At 32.5% G+C, this 18715-nt stretch overlaps 1 protein-coding gene across 3 annotated transcripts in view; it reads left to right on the forward strand.

Moving 5' to 3' along the window:
• Positions 1-18715, forward strand: part of Ipo11 (importin 11) — a 231452-nt gene that overhangs the window by 65324 nt on the left and 147413 nt on the right. For all 3 annotated transcript variants that reach the window (XM_063258231.1, XM_063258230.1, XM_063258228.1), the window contains 7 exons: positions 1166-1256; positions 5686-5733; positions 6769-6874; positions 9818-9944; positions 15185-15218; positions 15386-15426; positions 17069-17185. In XM_063258231.1, the coding sequence (XP_063114301.1) occupies positions 1166-1256; positions 5686-5733; positions 6769-6874; positions 9818-9944; positions 15185-15218; positions 15386-15426; positions 17069-17185 (564 nt within the window). The remainder of the gene's footprint in view (positions 1-1165; positions 1257-5685; positions 5734-6768; positions 6875-9817; positions 9945-15184; positions 15219-15385; positions 15427-17068; positions 17186-18715) is intronic.

Consider the following 18715-nt stretch of genomic DNA (forward strand, 5'->3'; position numbering starts at 1 on the left):
AACATGTTTGCAAAACTGAATTTTTGTTCAGTTTTTTAGTCAGGTTGCTTGGGAAATAATAGGCATTGTACAAATGGAAAATGTTTGGAAGTGAATACTGTCATTTTTTTTTGGTTGGAATGATTTTTCTTCCTCTTAAGTGTTCCTTTAGTAAACTATCTTTTTGATACATTATTTCTATTACCACCTAGTGTGATTCTCAGACCATCCCATTGCTTTTAGTTATAGGATGCTTTAGGGACACATTTATTGATACAGCAAAAGTTTTCCCTTTAGGGAGATTTATCAGATGTGTTTATCACATTGTTCTTCTTGATAATTCCTGTTTTTACATAATTCACAAAACTTAATAGTTTTTAAAAATGTATATTAATATTTTTACATACATAGGCTACAGTTTTAAAGTACAGAAATGAAACTTTAACACTTTTAAAGAAATTTAGTACTTTAATTTTTTAAAACTTTCTTTTAAGGTCAAACATAGTAGAAAGTAGATGAGCCCTTATTAAAAACTGAGTTTATCGGTAGTCACTGCATAGTCTAGTTTCAAATCTTCCCTCCAACCTTTTTGAATGAACTATCTGATGTATCATTTCAGTATACATAGAAAAGATTTCTTTTCAAACACAATGTTTAATTGTAATTCCTTTGTATTACGGATCATCTAGTGATTCAGTACTGTACTTTTAAGAATCAAAATCAGTCTTTTTTTTACCAAAGCCTGTCACTGTTGTGGTTTAATGTTTGCTGAATGTAATATCACTTGATATGATGAATTGAATTTATGAATTGCTGTGGTTCCTTATTGTATCATTGCTAAAAACACATAATTTTTACCATTAAATCCTGAAAGTCATTTGTAGTATGGACCTACCAATGAATGTTGCTATAGAATACTTACTTTAAAAGTATGATTAAAAATTATTTTGAATGCATAATGCCAAGCATTTTAAATAATGAAATGTGGTTTTTTTGTTATGAATTAAATTATAACTTGATTTGTGTTTTCCATTGTATTAGTTTCAAAAATAGTAATCTTTCTTTAAATTAAAAGTTGGAAATATTTATAGAATTTTAGGATTCTAAGAATGAGAGTTCTTTGTTTTACTATAAAATTAATCAGTGTAATATGTTTTTATTAGAAGTTTGTTTCTCCCCCCTCCAGCCTTGCACTGAAGTATTATTTATAGATATATTCCATGAATATAATCAGACTCTTACTCCTGTACTTCTAGAAATGATGCAAACTCTTCAAGGTAAGTTATATTTTGAGATATTTTTGTTAAGCCATTTAATTAATATTCAAATAGTTTGCATGCCTAGCATGTACAGTGCTTCTTAAGTCGTGTGATGTGTGTGAATTTGAGGAAGACTGAATGTTTTTTTCCTGAAAGAGTGACATTGGAAATAGGCCTTGAGTTACCATTTGGATTTAATAGTTAGATTTTTCCATGCTAAATACAATAGCAACATTAGAAAAATGGATGTCCTGTTATTTGGGAAAATCACCTTTCTGGTTCATTGTGTGGGGAGTGATTAATAAAAGTTAAAATATTGTGTTAGCTTCACTTAGAATGGTGGCAGTGAGAATGAAAGAGGATGATGGATTTAAAAGAGTATGAAAAGGTACGTTTTAGATAATTGATTTTTGCAGTTTGTAAATAAGTAATTATTTACTATTAGTTAATATTGGTCATATGTTCTCTGTCTTTTTTGCTGGACTGTAAGTACCAGCGGTACTGGTCACATCTGTTTTGTTCATTCTTTTTCCAGTGCTTGGTGTAGTCAGTAATTGTTGGAAGGAAAAGTAACCAAATTTTCCTTGAACTTTTGAGTTTTAATGGCAAGAACTGAGTACCTCATTAATAGTGGATGGATATGGGGATATGATTTTGGATGTATGTAACTTTGGGAGAGATAAATTCAAAGATAGACCTTGGATTTTATGTGTCGGCTAGGAAGAGGTAAAAGACCTTATCAAAATAGTTAAGGAAGTATTCCAGAAGTATAAAGAGAAGTTACAGGGTGTATTTAGGAGAATTCTTTTGTGAAAATGTTGCATGCTTATAAGAGGCAGAATGTAGTAGAATCTTCTGAGAGAAGAGATTATTAGTTGGAACAAGAACCACACTGTAAAGAGTTAAGCTTTGAGTAGGTAGTAGAGTAAGGACTCTTGTAGAGAATGAGAATCCTGATTTTGTTGGTAGTAAGAGTTTAGTTCATCTTTTAGGTTTTTGTTCTCTCAAAAGCTTAGTATTTCTGCTTGATTTGTAAGGCAGGGGAAAAATGAGTTTATCAATCAAATTTTATAAGGTTAATCTTTAAAGATAATTTGAACACTGTCGCATTTTCCATATGGATTATTTTGCACTGTAGAATTACTACTTTTTAATGTAAAATTAAAGAATTAATATTAATTATATATGTTTTCTACATAATCTGTCATCAGTTTATTTTTTGTTTAAGCCAGTGTAGGAGAAGATAGACTATTTAGATTACTTTCTGATAGGTTACTGTCAGCTGAAATGATTTTCAGTGCTTTCTGGATTCAATTTGCTTTCTGTCCCAGGAGGAGTTTGCTTATGTAGCACTGTACTTTCTAGCTTTTTGAAACAGTAGGGTTATGAATTCACATTTAGAACCATAAAACCTTTATGGAAATTTTTCTCTTAAATAGAAAAATACTTACTAGGTACCTTGTGGTTTCTCTGTCAACTGTAGTATTGCAGAGACTGGCAGCTTTTTATTCTAAAAAGTTTCCACATTTCATAGTGGCAGTCACTGTCTTTTTTTGTTGTTGTTCTTTCTTTACTGTACTGTTGTAATTTTTTTTCCTTTAACACATCTCTGTGAATTGCATACACCCACCGCCCCTATGGAATGGTTCATTTTTTATTTAAAGAATTTTGTTTTATAGCACATGCTTGGCAAGCATGAGGTCCTATGTTTGATTCCCAATCCTCCCCCTGCCAAGAAAAAAAAAAAAAAAAACGTCCTTTTATAACTAGGATACTATGCAGTAACCAGCAATTTGTAGTATATATTTTTCTGGAATATTTCTTATAATACATTTCTCAACCATGTTGTTGATAGAACTGTGGGGGACCGGCGGTGGCTGAAAAGATAAGAAGTATGAAATGTAAATGACCTTTATTTTGAAAATGGGGGAGAGACACCCCCGACCCCCCTAGGGGCGCGGCACCCCCCCCCCAGTCTCTCCATGGAACAAGTGGAATGGAGGCATATTTGTAGCTTAGGTTTGGGGGGGAGTCTGAGGGGGCATTAGGGATGCACAGGTAATGCATTGGTATTCTTTTGGCGCCATAGGTAAATTTCTAAGGGTGGAGGAGATGGAGCTCCTTGGTTCCACTTGAGGCTTTACCAGCCACAGTGTCCTGTCTGGGCCAGAACTCTTTCAGTTGTAATGAGTTTTTGATATTGTTTATGACTTTACATTATTTTTTAATTTATTTTGGTACTGGGGATCAAACTTGTGGCCTCACTTGCCAGGCAGGTGCTTAATGCTAGGATTATTTTCAAAAGATGAAAAATATTTCCAAAAGATAAGAAGTATAAAATAAAAAGTGGCCTTTATTCTGAGAACATGGAGAGATGACCGGCACCCCCACCACTGGCGTCCGGTGATCTCTGTGGCGGACACTTGGTGTGGAGGCATGTAAATAGCCTCGGTTTGAGGTGGAACCTAAGACAGGCATTAGGGATGCACAGGTAGCCCATTGGTCCTAGGTTTGGTGCCATATGTAAATTTCCAGGTGCGGGAAGATGGCATTACAGGTAACTTCCTAGGGGCGGGGGAGATAGGGGCTTCCTGCTTCCGGTTGAGGCTGTCCTGGCTACAGTGTCCTGTCTGGGCCAAAACCCTTTCACTTAAGCCAATGAGCTAAATCCGTAGCCCTACATTTTATATTTATGATCTCTAATGGTGTTGATAAATAGATTGTACTTTACTGTATTGAGAAGGTATGTTGTGATTGTATGGAAATCTAAGTGTCCATCAACTGATGAGTGGATAAAGAAATGCATGTAAACATACAGTAAACTACTAAATCTTAAAAAAGAAAGAAACTTCCGTTTCTGACAGCATGGATGGAATTGGAGATTATTTTGTTAAATTAAGTCAGGCATGAAAAGAGATACCACTTGTTTTCATTTACATGTGAAATCTAAAACGAACATCAGAAACATATTTGGGACCTGCCTAAGATCCCTAACTTCCTCTGTGAGGGGTACAGGAAAAGGATGAAATAAGAAAGAGATAAATTTAGTAATACATGATGAGGAGCTGGGAGGCCAATGCCTCAGGATGGGGCAAAGACCAACGTATTCCAAACCAACCACAATTTATTAGGCATATACAAGGCTATGGGAAAGTTTAATGTCTGTGGAAGATTCAGAGGTCTTGGAGGTCAATGACTCAGCAAACAAAAGATAGTCCTGGGATAACTCAAAAGGGTGGGGATGATTTTATACTAAGAAGGCTGTTGCTCTGGAGTTTTCTTTTTTAATCTTAGTAGTTTTAGTCTTAGTGGGTGGGAGAAGATGGCCCATCCCAAAAGAGACAATGGGAAGTCTCAAAAGGGCTAAACCATAATCTCAAGCCTCCATTTATCCTTCTGGACATTTGCAAAATTAGCCATTGTGAATTTGTGGTCCCCAATAAAAGAGGAAAATATACTTTCAGAAGCTGGGGAATGGGGAGATAAATGGTCAAAAGGTGCAGATTGTTAGCAGGAATTTTTTTTTTTTTGGTGCTGGGGATCAAACTCATGACCTTGTGTTTGCCCTGCAGGCACTTAACACTGCCGAGCTAAATCCCTGCCCATTTAGAGGAATTTTTAAGCGTTTTATCGAACACTCTGAAAAGTATGGTTAATGGAGTGTTATCTATGTTAAAATTGCTGAAAAAGTTAAATTCAGATGTTCTCATTACAAAAAATATTAGGCATTTGAAGTGGATGAACACATTAGCTTGATTTAATTATTTTACATTCATAGATTATAATCACTTTGTACTTCATAAATATATATATTTTTTCAGTTTATAAAGCAAAACTTTAAAAAGTAAGTATTTTTTTGGTACTGGGGGTTGAACTCATGACCCTGTGTTTGCCAAGCAGTCTCTTACACCGCTGAGCTAAACTCCTGGCCCAATGTTGGTTTTACACTGAAAGACAAGTACCACATTACCTCATTCATACACAGACTATAAAACAGTTTATCTTGTAGAAGTTAATAGATCAGTGTTTGCGAGAGGGAGATTAGTGGGGAAAGATTGGTCATTGGGAAGTAAGTGATAGTTAACTAGGAATAAGATGTTCTTAGGCACTGTTGTATATTAGGCACTCTCAGTATATTATAGTAATATAGTATAAAGTTTAGAAAGCTAGAAGAAAGAATTTTGAATATTTTTACATAAGTGATAAATATTTGTGATAGATTTTTTTAACCTAATTAAACATTACATACATACATCAAAATGTCATCTTACCCCTTTAACAGGTGCAATTTTTGTGTTTTTATATATCTGTTAAAAGTAAACTTCAAATTTTTTAAATTAGTTATTTTGACTTTTACTGATAACTTGGTTCTTTCTTTTTTCTTTCTTTCTTTCTTTCTTTCTTTCTTTCTTTCTTTCTTTCTTTCTTTCTTTTTTCTTTCTTTCAGGGCCCACCAATGTTGAAGATATGAATGCACTGTTAATCAAAGATGCTGGTATGTTAACCTTAAGTGATTTTAGAAATGTTGTTTGTGTGTGTGTGTGCATGTGAGAGAGAGAGAGAGAGAGAGAGAGAGAGAGAGAGACAGAGACAGAGACAGAGACAGAGAGACAGAGACAGAGAGAGAAAGAGGAAATACAAGAGTAGATAAATATAGGAGCTCTGATAAGACAATAAGTTAACAGACAATTATAACTCTGAATGGGATGGTTAATGCTAACGTAGGTGGTAAAAACAAGGTGGTTTTGTGTACTTAGTGAAAGCCTCTGAAAGAAGTATAGTGTAATGTGAAAATAAAATGACAAGCAGGAGTTAGGTATAAGCCTGGAAGAGTTTTCCCGAGAAGAATGAACAATATAAAGGAAGATTTGAATATAAAAGGAATAAGCACAAAATAGAGTTTAAACTGTTAGTTTTTTTGCTTAATGTAGAAGTTAAGGAGTTGCAATGGGTGAGGCTGGAAAAACATATCCAGAGACCAGATAATTAAATAGTATCTCCATTTAGAAGCAGATGCTATTTTTATAATTTAAATATCAAAATGAGTTTAATTTTGTTTGAAAGTACAAAAGAGTATTTGGAGAAATATAAAGTAAAATAACTTAAAGTTTCTATGTCTGTTTCAGTAATCTCTCTAGTTGGTTAACATATTGCATATTTCCCTTAATTGACATATCACATTGTTCAAAATAATTTTAGTTTCTTTTTTTCCCTCTCCCCTCTCCCCTGACCCTTCTCCCTACTCCCTGCTCCTGTCCCTGCCCCGTTCCTGCCTCTGTTCTTGCTTCCCTTTGTTCCTCCCTTGTGTCTCTTCTCTTCTCTTCTCTTCTCTTCTCTTCTCTTCTCTTCTCTTCTCTTCTCTTCTCTTCTCTTCTTTGCTCTTTTTCTTTTTTTCTAGTGTGATACTGGGGATTGAACTCAGAGCCTCTTGCATGCTATACCTCTGAGCTATATTCCCAGCCTGTAAATTTAGTTTCTTATATAAGGGAAAATATTTGAAATCTTTTTTTTCCTTAAATTTCCTTCTCAGTGTATAATGCTGTTGGATTAGCTGCTTATGAATTGTTTGATAGTGTTGATTTTGATCAGTGGTTTAAAAACCAACTTCTTCCGGAATTACAAGTCATTCACAATAGGCAAGTATAAATTTTTGTGTTTATTGTATTCTTGTTTAACCTTATTAATTTTTTAATGAAGGCATTAAATTTGCTGATAGTTTTTAAAGAAGCTTAGCATGACTTAGCAAGTATTGTCTACTCTAAAAAGAATGTAAGATTTGTGAATTTTATCATAAATACAAAAGAGTTCACTTTTTGTTAACTTACTTCAGACATGAGCTATGACTTCTAGGAAGTATTTTGATATTTATGTAAGATAGTTTGCAGAAGTAAAAAGGACGATTTTATGCAAAGGTAAGGAAAGATAGAGGTCTGTGTCTTCTAGAAAGAAACAGCACAAAGAAAAAACAATTGGCAGTTTTAAGCCTAATGTCAGGAGTGTCTTAACCAGAGTGATGTCTGTGAAAGCTGGCTGCCGTGGGATCACGCAGAGCATACCTTACAAGTTTCTGGGTGTGAAGGTAGAGAAGGATGTACAGAATTTTGGCAGAAACATGTAAATACCCATTAGATTCTTATTGAAGTACCTAACTTAGTAGTACAGATTCATGTGATATTTCATAGAATTTTTACCTGATTCTTACGTTTTATTTATATTTCAACACTTGCTTATTTTAGTTTTAATACTGAATGAGTATAATGGAATGGAAGAGAATAGATCTTTCATACTTTTTATACATTATTTCATACTTTAAAATTACAGGTCATTTTACATTTCAAGAGGATTTTTCCCTTGGTTTCACACCAAGGCACAATTTTGTCAAGTCATTTCTGAGTATCTGGTGCCTATTAGAATGCTTAACATATAGTTGTAGATTAGTAATATTTATTGACTGAGTTATTAAATGAGTAGAAGTCCACTAATATTTAAATCATTTTATAAACATTTAGAACTCTACAAAATTATAGTGCTGGAGATGCTTTAAAAGTAACTTTGAAGCCTGGCTTCATGGCAAACATCTGTGATCTCACCTGCTCTGTACACTGAGGCAGGTTGGCAGTGAGTTTAAAGCTAGCTGAGGCAGCCATAGCACATTTTCATCTCCCCAGAAAAGAATAAATCTTGATTTCTTTTTGGTACCAGGTGTCGAACTCATAACCTCATGCTTACCAGGCAAGCACTTGAGCCACGGAGCTAAATTCATTGCCCCTAAATTTTCACTTTTAAGTCATTAGTAGAGTCATTTTTTCAGTAGTTAGAATTTGCTATGTCCTATGGCTCCAGTGATGAGTAAAATAAATTGATTCTGCTGTCAAAGGACTGGCAAGCATTTGATGAAAAGGAGGTCTTTACTGCGACACAAATTTGAGGTCTAATTGTCCCTCAACTCTGAAGTCTATGAACTTTACTATTATAGTATAGTTATTTCCCTGTGTGATTATTGATCACTTGAAATGTGCAACTGAGGAAGTGACTTTGCAGTTTTAGTCAGTTTAAATTTAAAAACTTAAACTGTGAAAACTGTGTATCAATGAAACATTGAAATGTTTTTAGTATATTAAGATAAATGAGAAGTATTAAGAATTTATTTTTACTTATTTTCATTCAGATACCAGTTTTTTAAAATTACATATTTAATCCACATTATATTCAACATTTAAAATATTTATGAATCACCTGGTAGGTAATCTTATTAAAATTAGGTTTCTTATTTAGCAGTTTTGAATCACATTGTGCAGTTCTCTCACACTCAGAATAATGACACTGCTGGTTCAGGTACCACAATTTGAGGAACAAACTAATTCTGATTTTATGTTGGCTTGGAAGTAATTGTGATCTTAGAATTTGAGCTTTCTGTGGTTCATTCTCTTTTTTAAAAAAAGACACAATTATGATAAATAATCTCCAAGGTCTCAGCCCTAAAATTGAAGATTCCTTAATATCAGTTTTCCTAAATGTTGGTATTTCTGCCTCCCAGACTTTGTTTAAATAGCTCCTAGTCCTGGATTGATGTTTTTTGCACTTTTCTGCTCAAATTGTGTTTTCATTTTAAAGGCCTATTCCAATTCTATCTCCGTTACCCTACTTCTCCTTTTTTCAAATCCTAGGGTACTATTTGTGCTTTTTAATTCCTTTAGGTATGTCATAAACTTTTGAGGGCAGGAATTATTTACAATAGTTTTTTTTTTTCAGTTCTGATGAATATTTTTATGTACTTGATCATCTTTAAGATTGTGGTTTTTCTATTTAACAGTATATTTATTAGCTTGTATCATTTACCCCAGAAATATTTATCATCTTGCCATTAAAATTTTATGTTATACTAACAAGATTGTATATGTAATTATTCTTGGACACAAATATTTTGAGCTTTATGATTTTTCTTCTTGCTTTAGAAAAGACCTAGGAACATTCATTTTCTTTAGCCAAGGAAAAACAGACATAAATGTATGATGTATGTACCTGCTGCTGCAAATGTTAGACAACCTTTTAAATATGACATTATTTATGAATCTGAATCATATTCTATAAGTGGGCATCTCTTCAATATCAATGTTTAGCTTAAAAAAATATTTATGTGACTATATTGAATAAGCTGAGGGATCTTTCACAGTATTGTGAAAATCATATTCATAGGATTATTAGAACTAAAATAGGAAAATTGAATATGATAGCTTTATTAGTTTTGGGATCTTTATCTTTAGGATGTAGGGCATTATGATTGTTTTAGTTACTTGGGGAATAGAAATGGATTTGGATTTTATGTACATTTCCGCGTTACAGTTCTTCAATGCAAAAGAATCAGGGATATAGTGTATATGCTTAAGAATTTCATTTACTTAGACCAGGACTTTATTGTTAGTATTTTGTACTGTGGTTCATTGGAAATAGCTTTTGAATTTTTATGTTTTAAGATTACATTTATTGCTACATTTTAGATTTGAATGATGCCGTATACTAAGTAGAATGGACTTTTCAAAATATTTAGCATTTTAATCTCATGATTTTTCCCTATCTAGGTATAAGCCATTGCGACGCAGGGTGATTTGGCTTATTGGTCAGTGGATTTCTGTAAAATTCAAATCTGACTTAAGACCCATGCTATATGAGGCAATCTGTAACTTACTTCAAGATCAAGATTTAGTGGTATGTGGTTACATTTCTTAAACTAATTGTTTTTAGAAAGTTAACCTTCACTAAATTTTGAGTCCTGGAAGTGTATCTTTCTTTACATGTTATGGCTTACTACTATAGTTGTTACTCCTTAGTGAACTGTTTCATTTGAGGATAGCATCTTTTTATTATTATTTGTCTTTTCCAGTACTAGTTATTGAAAAATCTTCTGTTCTAAGTCATTTATAATTTTTTACTAAAAGAAAAGTAAGACAGTTTTTAAGATTGTATGATAATGTACGTTGTTTTCTTATTTAGGGCAAACTTTGTCATTGACAAAGCATTATAATCTGTTTCATCCTTGATTCTTTGGCTTATATAGGAAATTTTTTTTACCCTTTGGAATTAATGTTTCAGAATTTTTTGTTTAATGATGTTCATATAATCTTGATTTTATGTTACGGAAAATTGAGAGTATCATCTTCGTTGAATTTTTTTTTTCCTTCAAAATTATAGGTTTTTTGTCTTATTATATACATCACTCACCCAGGTCTTAATTTTAAGAAATTTAAAAATTGTATGAAATACTGAGCTGGGATTGGTAGCACGGCCTGTAATCCTAGTAGTCTCAGAGGCAGAGGCTATAAGACTGAAAGTTCAATCTACCTTGAGCAATATAAACGAATAGACTGTTTCAAGAAATTAAAACAGGGCTGGGATGTAGCTCAATGAAAAGGGACAGAGTTCAATCCCTAGTTCAACTGAAAAAGAAAAGAAAAAGCTTCATGTCTGAAGGAATATATTAGAGACTTAAAACACAACTTGGTGTTGGCCTTCAGTTTGACTCTAATGTAGACTTTAAAAAAAACCCCAGTAATTGTCTTTTCTTGACATTCAAATCTTTTAGATAAAAATCAGTGGGCTTTCTTCCAGTGATTTGTGCTAACATCTTGTCTAATTATTCCTTAAGGTTTCACACCCTTCTACCCTTTTGACTTTCAACGTGCTGAATTTTCTTGCTTTTCAGCAAAGCTTTACACACCATACTTTTCTCATTTTTTGGTATGCCACGATAAAGTAAAATATAGTACTTATAAGGTTCGCTGAAAGAAAAAAACATATTTAGAAAGATAAATTTGTTGTAGAAGTATGGTACATTAGAAGGGCACATGTAACTGGTCTTTGGGTTTTCTGCTTGAGTGTTATCTACTTTGTGTAGATAATTGAGATATTTTGAATATTTGGAAATTAAGTTTTTAAGCATGTTAGTTACAAACACGAGAGAAAGACAGAGACAGACAGACAGACAGAAAGGGAGACATTATTTTGATTAACATTTTAAAAGCCAAAGTTGATGAGAAAAGGTTTCATGGAAAGGTTAAGTGTGGAAAACTCTGGGCTAAATATTCAACTAGGCTTTTTTACTATGGTATTAGTCAGAACCTTTAAAAGTGCACCTTTGCCTGTGGCTATCCAAGATGATCATGAGTTATTATCAGTGGAACACACTTTGAGGAAATGTTGCTTTGGATTCAGTTCATATCCTTTCCTTTAGCTCTTCTGGTGGTGACATTTCATTTTCCTGTTTGCAGTTGTTTTAATTGTCACTATTGTTTTGTGATACATTTTTAAGAAGACAGTATTTAATAAGGCACCAAGTTGATGTTGCATATTTTGGTCATTTTTTTAAAGGTACATTTAAGATCTGAAATACATAAATTATATTACTCTTTAAAAACCCATGAGATGTTTTGCCTAATGAAAGGTGGGAAGATGCCTTATTCCTTTATAAATATATGTATATTCACACATTATGCAAACGTATACAAGTAGGTATATGTGTGAATATGTACACACAGGCCAATATGTATATACATGTAAATACATATATATATACAAACACAGTGTATCAATTGCAATAAATCTTAATTGTTCCTGGCTTTTAAAATCTGTGTTTACTTAGTTGAGTGCTGTTGTGGAGCTGGGATAGATTTGATAATGACACACTGCAACTGTCTCTTGTGATCATGTTGTAAAGAGACTAGCTATGACAGAGTAGGAAAGTGTAGTAACTGGAAAGAGTGACTTCTCCAGTTAGTATAGGCCTCCATAATTTTTCTGTATATATTTCAAACATTGTATTTATGAAATAAAATAGTATAGATGAAGTTGGCTCACCATATCTTTCAGTCTCTCTTCTCCTTTGTTAAGCAGGAATTTTTAAATAGATTTCTTGATTTGTTACTTAAATGTTTTCTTGAACATGATATGAAGTAAGGTTTTATTTTTATTGTTTTTAAAAATAATGCAACAGTGATTTATGTAATACTTTATAATTTTTTTTTAGTTATTATACAGCTATTTCTGTCAAATACCAGATTTTTATAAATATACAGATATGTTTCTGGACATTGTTTTGTTCCATTAGTCCATTCTATGTAGCAGACCTTCACTTTGTAGGGAGTATATCTTCATGCCTTTGAAGACTGGAAATGTCTTGTAGTTTAAAAAAAGGCCCGGTGATATTTAATAGTCATGTTGTTTGCAGGTGACACAGTGTGGATGCTTATTGTTGAGAGCCTCTTCACATTTCCTATTAACTGTCTCTTAAAGCATAATGACCTTTCTTCATATTTAATTTGAGAACTGCTACTAGACTCTCTATACAATAGGCCAAAATACCTGTTTTTTTTTTTTTTTAAATCTCCTTTTTGTCCATGCCTTTAAATCATATTATTTGGCATGTGTAGTGTTTATTGCAAGTTTCAGGTTTGAGAGCATGTAATTTCCACAGACTAGAATTACTAAATCTTATTATGAAAGTAACCTTCTTTTCCTAGGATTACAGATGGTAACGGAGATGATTTGCAGTGATCAAACTCAGGGTCTTGTGCATGTTAGGCAAGCACATTACCATAAGAGCTACACCTGTATCTTACAGACAATTCTTTCACCATAATACTTGGTTAATACTGGGCTTCTCTAAGGTTTCTAAACCAGTTATATCTTTAACTTTTACAAATTTTATTTTTTAAATTTTATTTATTTACTTTTTTATCCCCAAACATTTCTTCAAAACTTTTACAAATTTTAAATAAATTCTTAAAAAGTTTACATAGATTATCTGTGTAACCTTCAGTAAACAACACTAAATCATTAAAAATACAGTATTAGTATAATTTTCCACTTATGTGACATTATATAAGTTGATATAACTGAAAGACTTGTAGTTCAGGGTGCATTATGTCTGAGAAGCAAGCAGATGGCCATGTTTATAGGCAGATTGATTGTCAGCATAGAAATAGTAAATATTTGAAATTGAGACATTGCATAGTGGACTTTAATAAGAAGCCTTTAGTGGCATAGGCAAGACTTTAGGAAACTTTACTTGTACTATGGGATTTACAACTAGGATCTGGGCAAAGTTAGCAAAATCTAACTTCCTACTCTTACGGCTTCTATGGGTCTCTGGGTTTTTCTGTTTGATTTTGTTTTTTTGTTTGACCATGCTTTGTGTGTCAGACTTTTTGGAAGATCCCAGAATGCTGGACTCCATGATGTTAATTAAGTATAATTCCCAAATATAAAATAATCTTGTGGTAGCAGAATATTAGTCCAGCCTAAAATCAGGAAGCAAGGAAACCTTAGTGTGTATGCTCCTACACTCTGCCTTATATTATTATTGATATGTCTGGTGTCTATAGTGTATGGAAATCAACTTAAAATTATTCTCTCTTGAAAGGACATGAATACATTGAAGATACTTTTTATGCTTTTAGGAAACTTATTTGTAAGTGTATTTCAGAAGACATATATCAAATTATATAACGAATGATCTTGTTGGTTTTATTAAAAAATAGTACCAACTAGTAATAGTAGTAGTAGTACCAACTTATAGGAAAGCACAGGATAAGTTTTTTTCACATTAGCATCTTTTATGTTTTGCATCAAATTAAGTTTTAGAAAAAAATATTTATTAAAAGAATTAGAAGATAAAGATAGGGAAAAAATCAAAAAATGAAGATACTCTTTTTAAACTAATTATGAAAACATTGTTTCTTAGTGAATTACTGTATTCTTTCATGTCTACCTTTATATTTTCTTAGTTGTCTTATATTCCCGAGATAGTATCATTTGTTTCTAGTTCTAGAACTTTATTCACTGCTTTAGTCTGTAGACTACCTGTTTCTAAGGACAAAGTGCAGAAAGTGGTGAGGTACTAGGCTAACTTAAGGCTAGGACTTCAACCAAGCACTCTGATAGTTATTGGCAAGTTTACAGAAAGCCAGATTAAAGTTGCAAAAATTATCAGCAAATTTGTTAAGTCATTTAAACATAGAGACTTGAAATCTGTGTATTTGACAGTGTGGTAGTTAACATTTTGATCAGTGTGCTCAGTCATCATCTCTAGACTCAGAAGCTGTTATAAAATGTTTAAAACTTTTTTTCCTGAAAGATATATAAAAAGGGAATAATAATTGCTATTACAGGTATGAAAAATGTAGCAGATAAGAAAGTAACAGCTGTTAGCCTGGAAATAAAGTTTTAGACATACTAGTTTACAGAGTAGAAGACAGAATTTAGTTATGGCTCCAGTTCATGTTAATATATGTGGAAACCAGTGAGTATGGTAGCCTGTGCCAAATTAGCTGATCAGGTCAGATGTAAAATTTGAGAGAATAAGGAGATTACATTGTAATGATATAATACCCAGGTAACATGCTGATCCATAAAAAAACACAATTTGAGAGATCAGGAAGTTGTATAAATCTTTCTGTATTTGTGAACATTGGAATTTAGAAAATCTCAGATATATCCTTTGCTGTAATTTGAGGTTCGGGTGAGATTTTATTTTCTTTCTGCTGTTTGTCTTTTTCCTCCTCTGTCCTTGTACCCTTCACTTACACATCTTCCAGCTTGCCCAGCTCCAACCCGTTTTCTTCCTTCTCAACCATTCCTTTGCCTCCAGCATCACCCACGCTCTACTCTCCCGCAAGTTGCTGCACACTCCATAACAAATCATTTTTCTGGTTTAAAGTTTCCGTAAGCAAGTTACATAAAACCGAGCAAGGTTGAAATAAACTATACTTTTCTTTTTATCTCGGGTTTCAAGTTAAGAGTTACGTTCTTATTTCTGCTTGTTATTATAGTTTGTAACTTTAATATTGACAAAAAGTAAACAAAGTGATTTGTAATAAAAATTTTTGTTAGATATTAATAATGTTTAGTAGTTCTAGTATGATTACAAATTTAAAGTATATACTTTTTTTTAGGTTCGAATTGAAACAGCTACAACTCTGAAGTTAAATATCCTTTTGAATACTTAAAAAAAGACCCTGTAAAGTTTATTAATGTTTTTGTGTCATTTTGTGAAATTATCAGTTAGTATAACTTGAATTTTTTATTTTTTTAGATATATTTTTATCTTAATAAACTCCATAATACTCTTCATATGCCTTAACTGCCTTTTTTACCTGTTGATGATTTTGAATTTAGAACAGATCAGTTTCTACCGGTAAGAAAATTCATTTCTAGGCTTTATAACTATTTCTGCTTATTTCTTTTGAATTCTGTCTTATTTTATAACTCAATTTTGTATTTGTATATCCATAATTTATTAAAATTGAAGAGTACATTGGATTATTTTGGAAGATATAACTTGTATTTATAATTTTTTTTGGTAAAAGGTTATTTTTATTCTGCATATTTTATTTAACTGATCTGTTCTGAAGCTGACTGCCAAATTTTTCTTTTGTCACAATTATAAAATATCTAGTAAATTTGCTTTGTTTGTTCCTGTTATTTTTAATGTTTAGTTTCTTCCCTGTGTTACTTATGTACATAAATCTCAATTCTATACTAGATTATAAATTACTTAAAGATCAGAATATCATGCCAGAAGCCTCAGCCCTAGCACCTGACTGGGTATTTTTACATAGTTAATATTTGTTAAATATGGCAATGTATTGACCAGCTTTTCCATTGCTGAGACACAGTACTGGCACCTACACTTTTAAGGAGGAAAGGATTAACTTCCTTGTGGTTTCAGAGAATTTAGTCCATGTTTAGCTGATTCTAAGACAAGACCATCATGAAGGAAGAGCGTATTGGAACAAAACTGCAAAACTGCTCATTTCATGGGAGCTGGGGAATAGAGCAGAGAAACAGTGCCAGAGAGGATGAGGCTAGGGAACAGATACGGTACCCAACATCTTGGCCCACATCACCCATACTTAAAAGTTTGCTTTACTGATTCCATAGGCAGCTGTCAAGCCAGTCAAGTTACTGATTCAACTTTATTGACAGTAAAGTTGGTGTGGTAGTATTAAGAGGATTAAAATGTTTATATGTAATTCTTGTGGCTGTCATAGATGGAGGCACTTCTAGAGTAGTGAATTTTTTTGTATGACAAAATAGTCACTACATATTTTTGGATGAAAGAAATAGATTTTAGAAATTTGTGTAAAATTGAGTCAAATTAAAAAAGCCCAAAATCCACAAACGCAAAAACAAAAGGATAACAAAAAATGAACCGTATATCTGAGTGAGCAGACACTGTATTTGTTTTATTTATGTGTCTGTGATTTGTCAGTTTGCAATAACATAGTATTCATGTTCAAAGCCAGAGATGGTGTTTATTTTCTAATAAATATTGTCTGAGTTTTACAATAACAAGTATATAGCTACAAAAATTTACACTTCCAAGTAATACAGTAAGGGTTATAGAAAATAACAAAACTACTGTTTTTTTCAGATAGCTGCCTATGTGAGTTACATGATTTGAATTACTTTGGCTTTAATATATATGCCCTACAAAACAAAACAATCTGTGAACAGCAGCTTACTTGAAGAAGACCAGTAAGAAGGCACTGTTAACAATATATTTGACAGAATAAAGTATAAGTAATATAGTAAAGTATAAGTAATAAAGTATAAGCAATTTAGATAGTCTTCTAAACAGTTACTCTGTGGATGATTAAGATTATTGTATTACAATAAAATTAGCTTGACCAATTTAAAGTTGTTTAAATATTACTAAGGGTTTGGGTTTCTATTTGTTATTGCTTTAGTATTGTGATCTATTTCTTATATGTATATCTGTACATACATAGTTTCTGTATTATTTCTTTTCTGAATTTTTTTCCCTTTGCCTGCAGTATTTGGAGACTATGTTCACACTACTGTTCCAGTTATTACAGCAAGTTACAGAATGTGACACAAAGATGCATGTTTTGCATGTCCTTTCTTGTGTGATTGAAAGAGTCAACATGCAGGTAATTTTGTTGTAAAACATGAAACTAAATGTCAGAGAGGTGAGTTAGAGTTTGTGTCGAATTCATTAATGACTTGGTTTTAGTTACATAGTTAAAGAACATTCATTAAACATACAGGCTGACATCAATTATGTATTATTCAAAACTGACATATTTTTGCTTTTAAAAAAGACTAAGAAAATTAAAATATTTTAAAAAATTACATTAGTAATGTAGAAGCATTGAAAAAGTAGAATTTTCTGGCCAGATGAGGCAGCATACCTCAAGGCTGAGGCCTGCATATGTACATAAAGAGCTCTAGATCAGTGTAGACTGCATAGTGAGAACCTGTCTCAAAAAATAAATAAGAAAAGGGAAGTAGAATCTTTCATTTAGTTTATCTCAATGATCTTAAAATTCAGTGTGTATTGGAGGCAGATAGGCACAAGTGTCCTTAGACTCTAAGCAATGTTTTTTTTAACCTTAAAAATTTAGTGTTTGTAATGTAGTTTACATTATATTCACATTTGATATAACATAAAATGATGTGTAGCTGTTATTAACAGCTAAATTATTTAGCCTCCTTTATCCCTCTTGATCTCCATGACAAATTGATAGTCCAGGTAATCATGTTAACAATTATCCTGTAGCTTTTTATTTCATAGTTAACCACTATATACTTTAGTTTGAGAAGCACTGTAGTAACTCTGTGAGATATTAGGGAAAGATAACTGATTTAAACTTTACAGACTTAGTATCTCCTATTACTACTAATTATGAATTCAGACACCTTGAAGACTTCATTCCAAAGCAATTGATGAGACTAGTTATCAGTTATTGAGTAATAACAGCATACTATTTATGTGCTTAGTACTTTGCATATATTTCTTACTTTATCCTCATAAAAATCCTAGGATAGGAGTTAGAATTTATTATCCCAAATAATTTGAACTTTAATGAATTTGCCAAAATTTATATGGTAATCGCCCTGTTCATCTGGTTTGAGTTTGAGTTGCTGTTAATCGTTTAGGCAGGTCTGGATACTAGTTTCTAAAAGTAGTAATATTGTAGAAATTTTTTGGCACTGGGGATTTCTTTTTTTTTTTAAGTCTTGCTACTCAGTTCAGGGTGACCTTCAATTCACTGAACCGATATTCCTGCCTTAGTCTCTGGAGTGCTGGACTTAAAGACATCCCTCACCATGTCTGGCTAGTTGAACTGTTTTATTTGCTACTGGTTTTTGAACATCATTGAGAGTGTTTGGTCACACAGATAGTTAATTGCTACCAGGCATGGTGACACACCCCTGTAATCCCAGCATTTGGGAGACTGATCACTGCAAGTTCAAATCAAGGTCAGGGCTGGTGAATTCAAAGCTATCCTGAGCTACACATTGAGACAGTGTCTCAAAAAAAAAAAAACACCCAAATTTATTTCAACTGTTTTTAAAAAACTTATTTTCACTCCTGGACTGTGCCATTTAGGTTGAGCAAGACTTTAAACTTTGTGCCTTCATGTAAAAAATGGAAAAGATAATTCCGAGCTCATCTA

This window comes from Cavia porcellus, unplaced genomic scaffold (genome assembly GCF_034190915.1).
Source record: "Cavia porcellus strain 051 isolate PalLab524CR breed Dunkin Hartley unplaced genomic scaffold, mCavPor4.1 scaffold_11, whole genome shotgun sequence".
NCBI classification, from domain to species: Eukaryota; Metazoa; Chordata; class Mammalia; order Rodentia; family Caviidae; genus Cavia; species Cavia porcellus.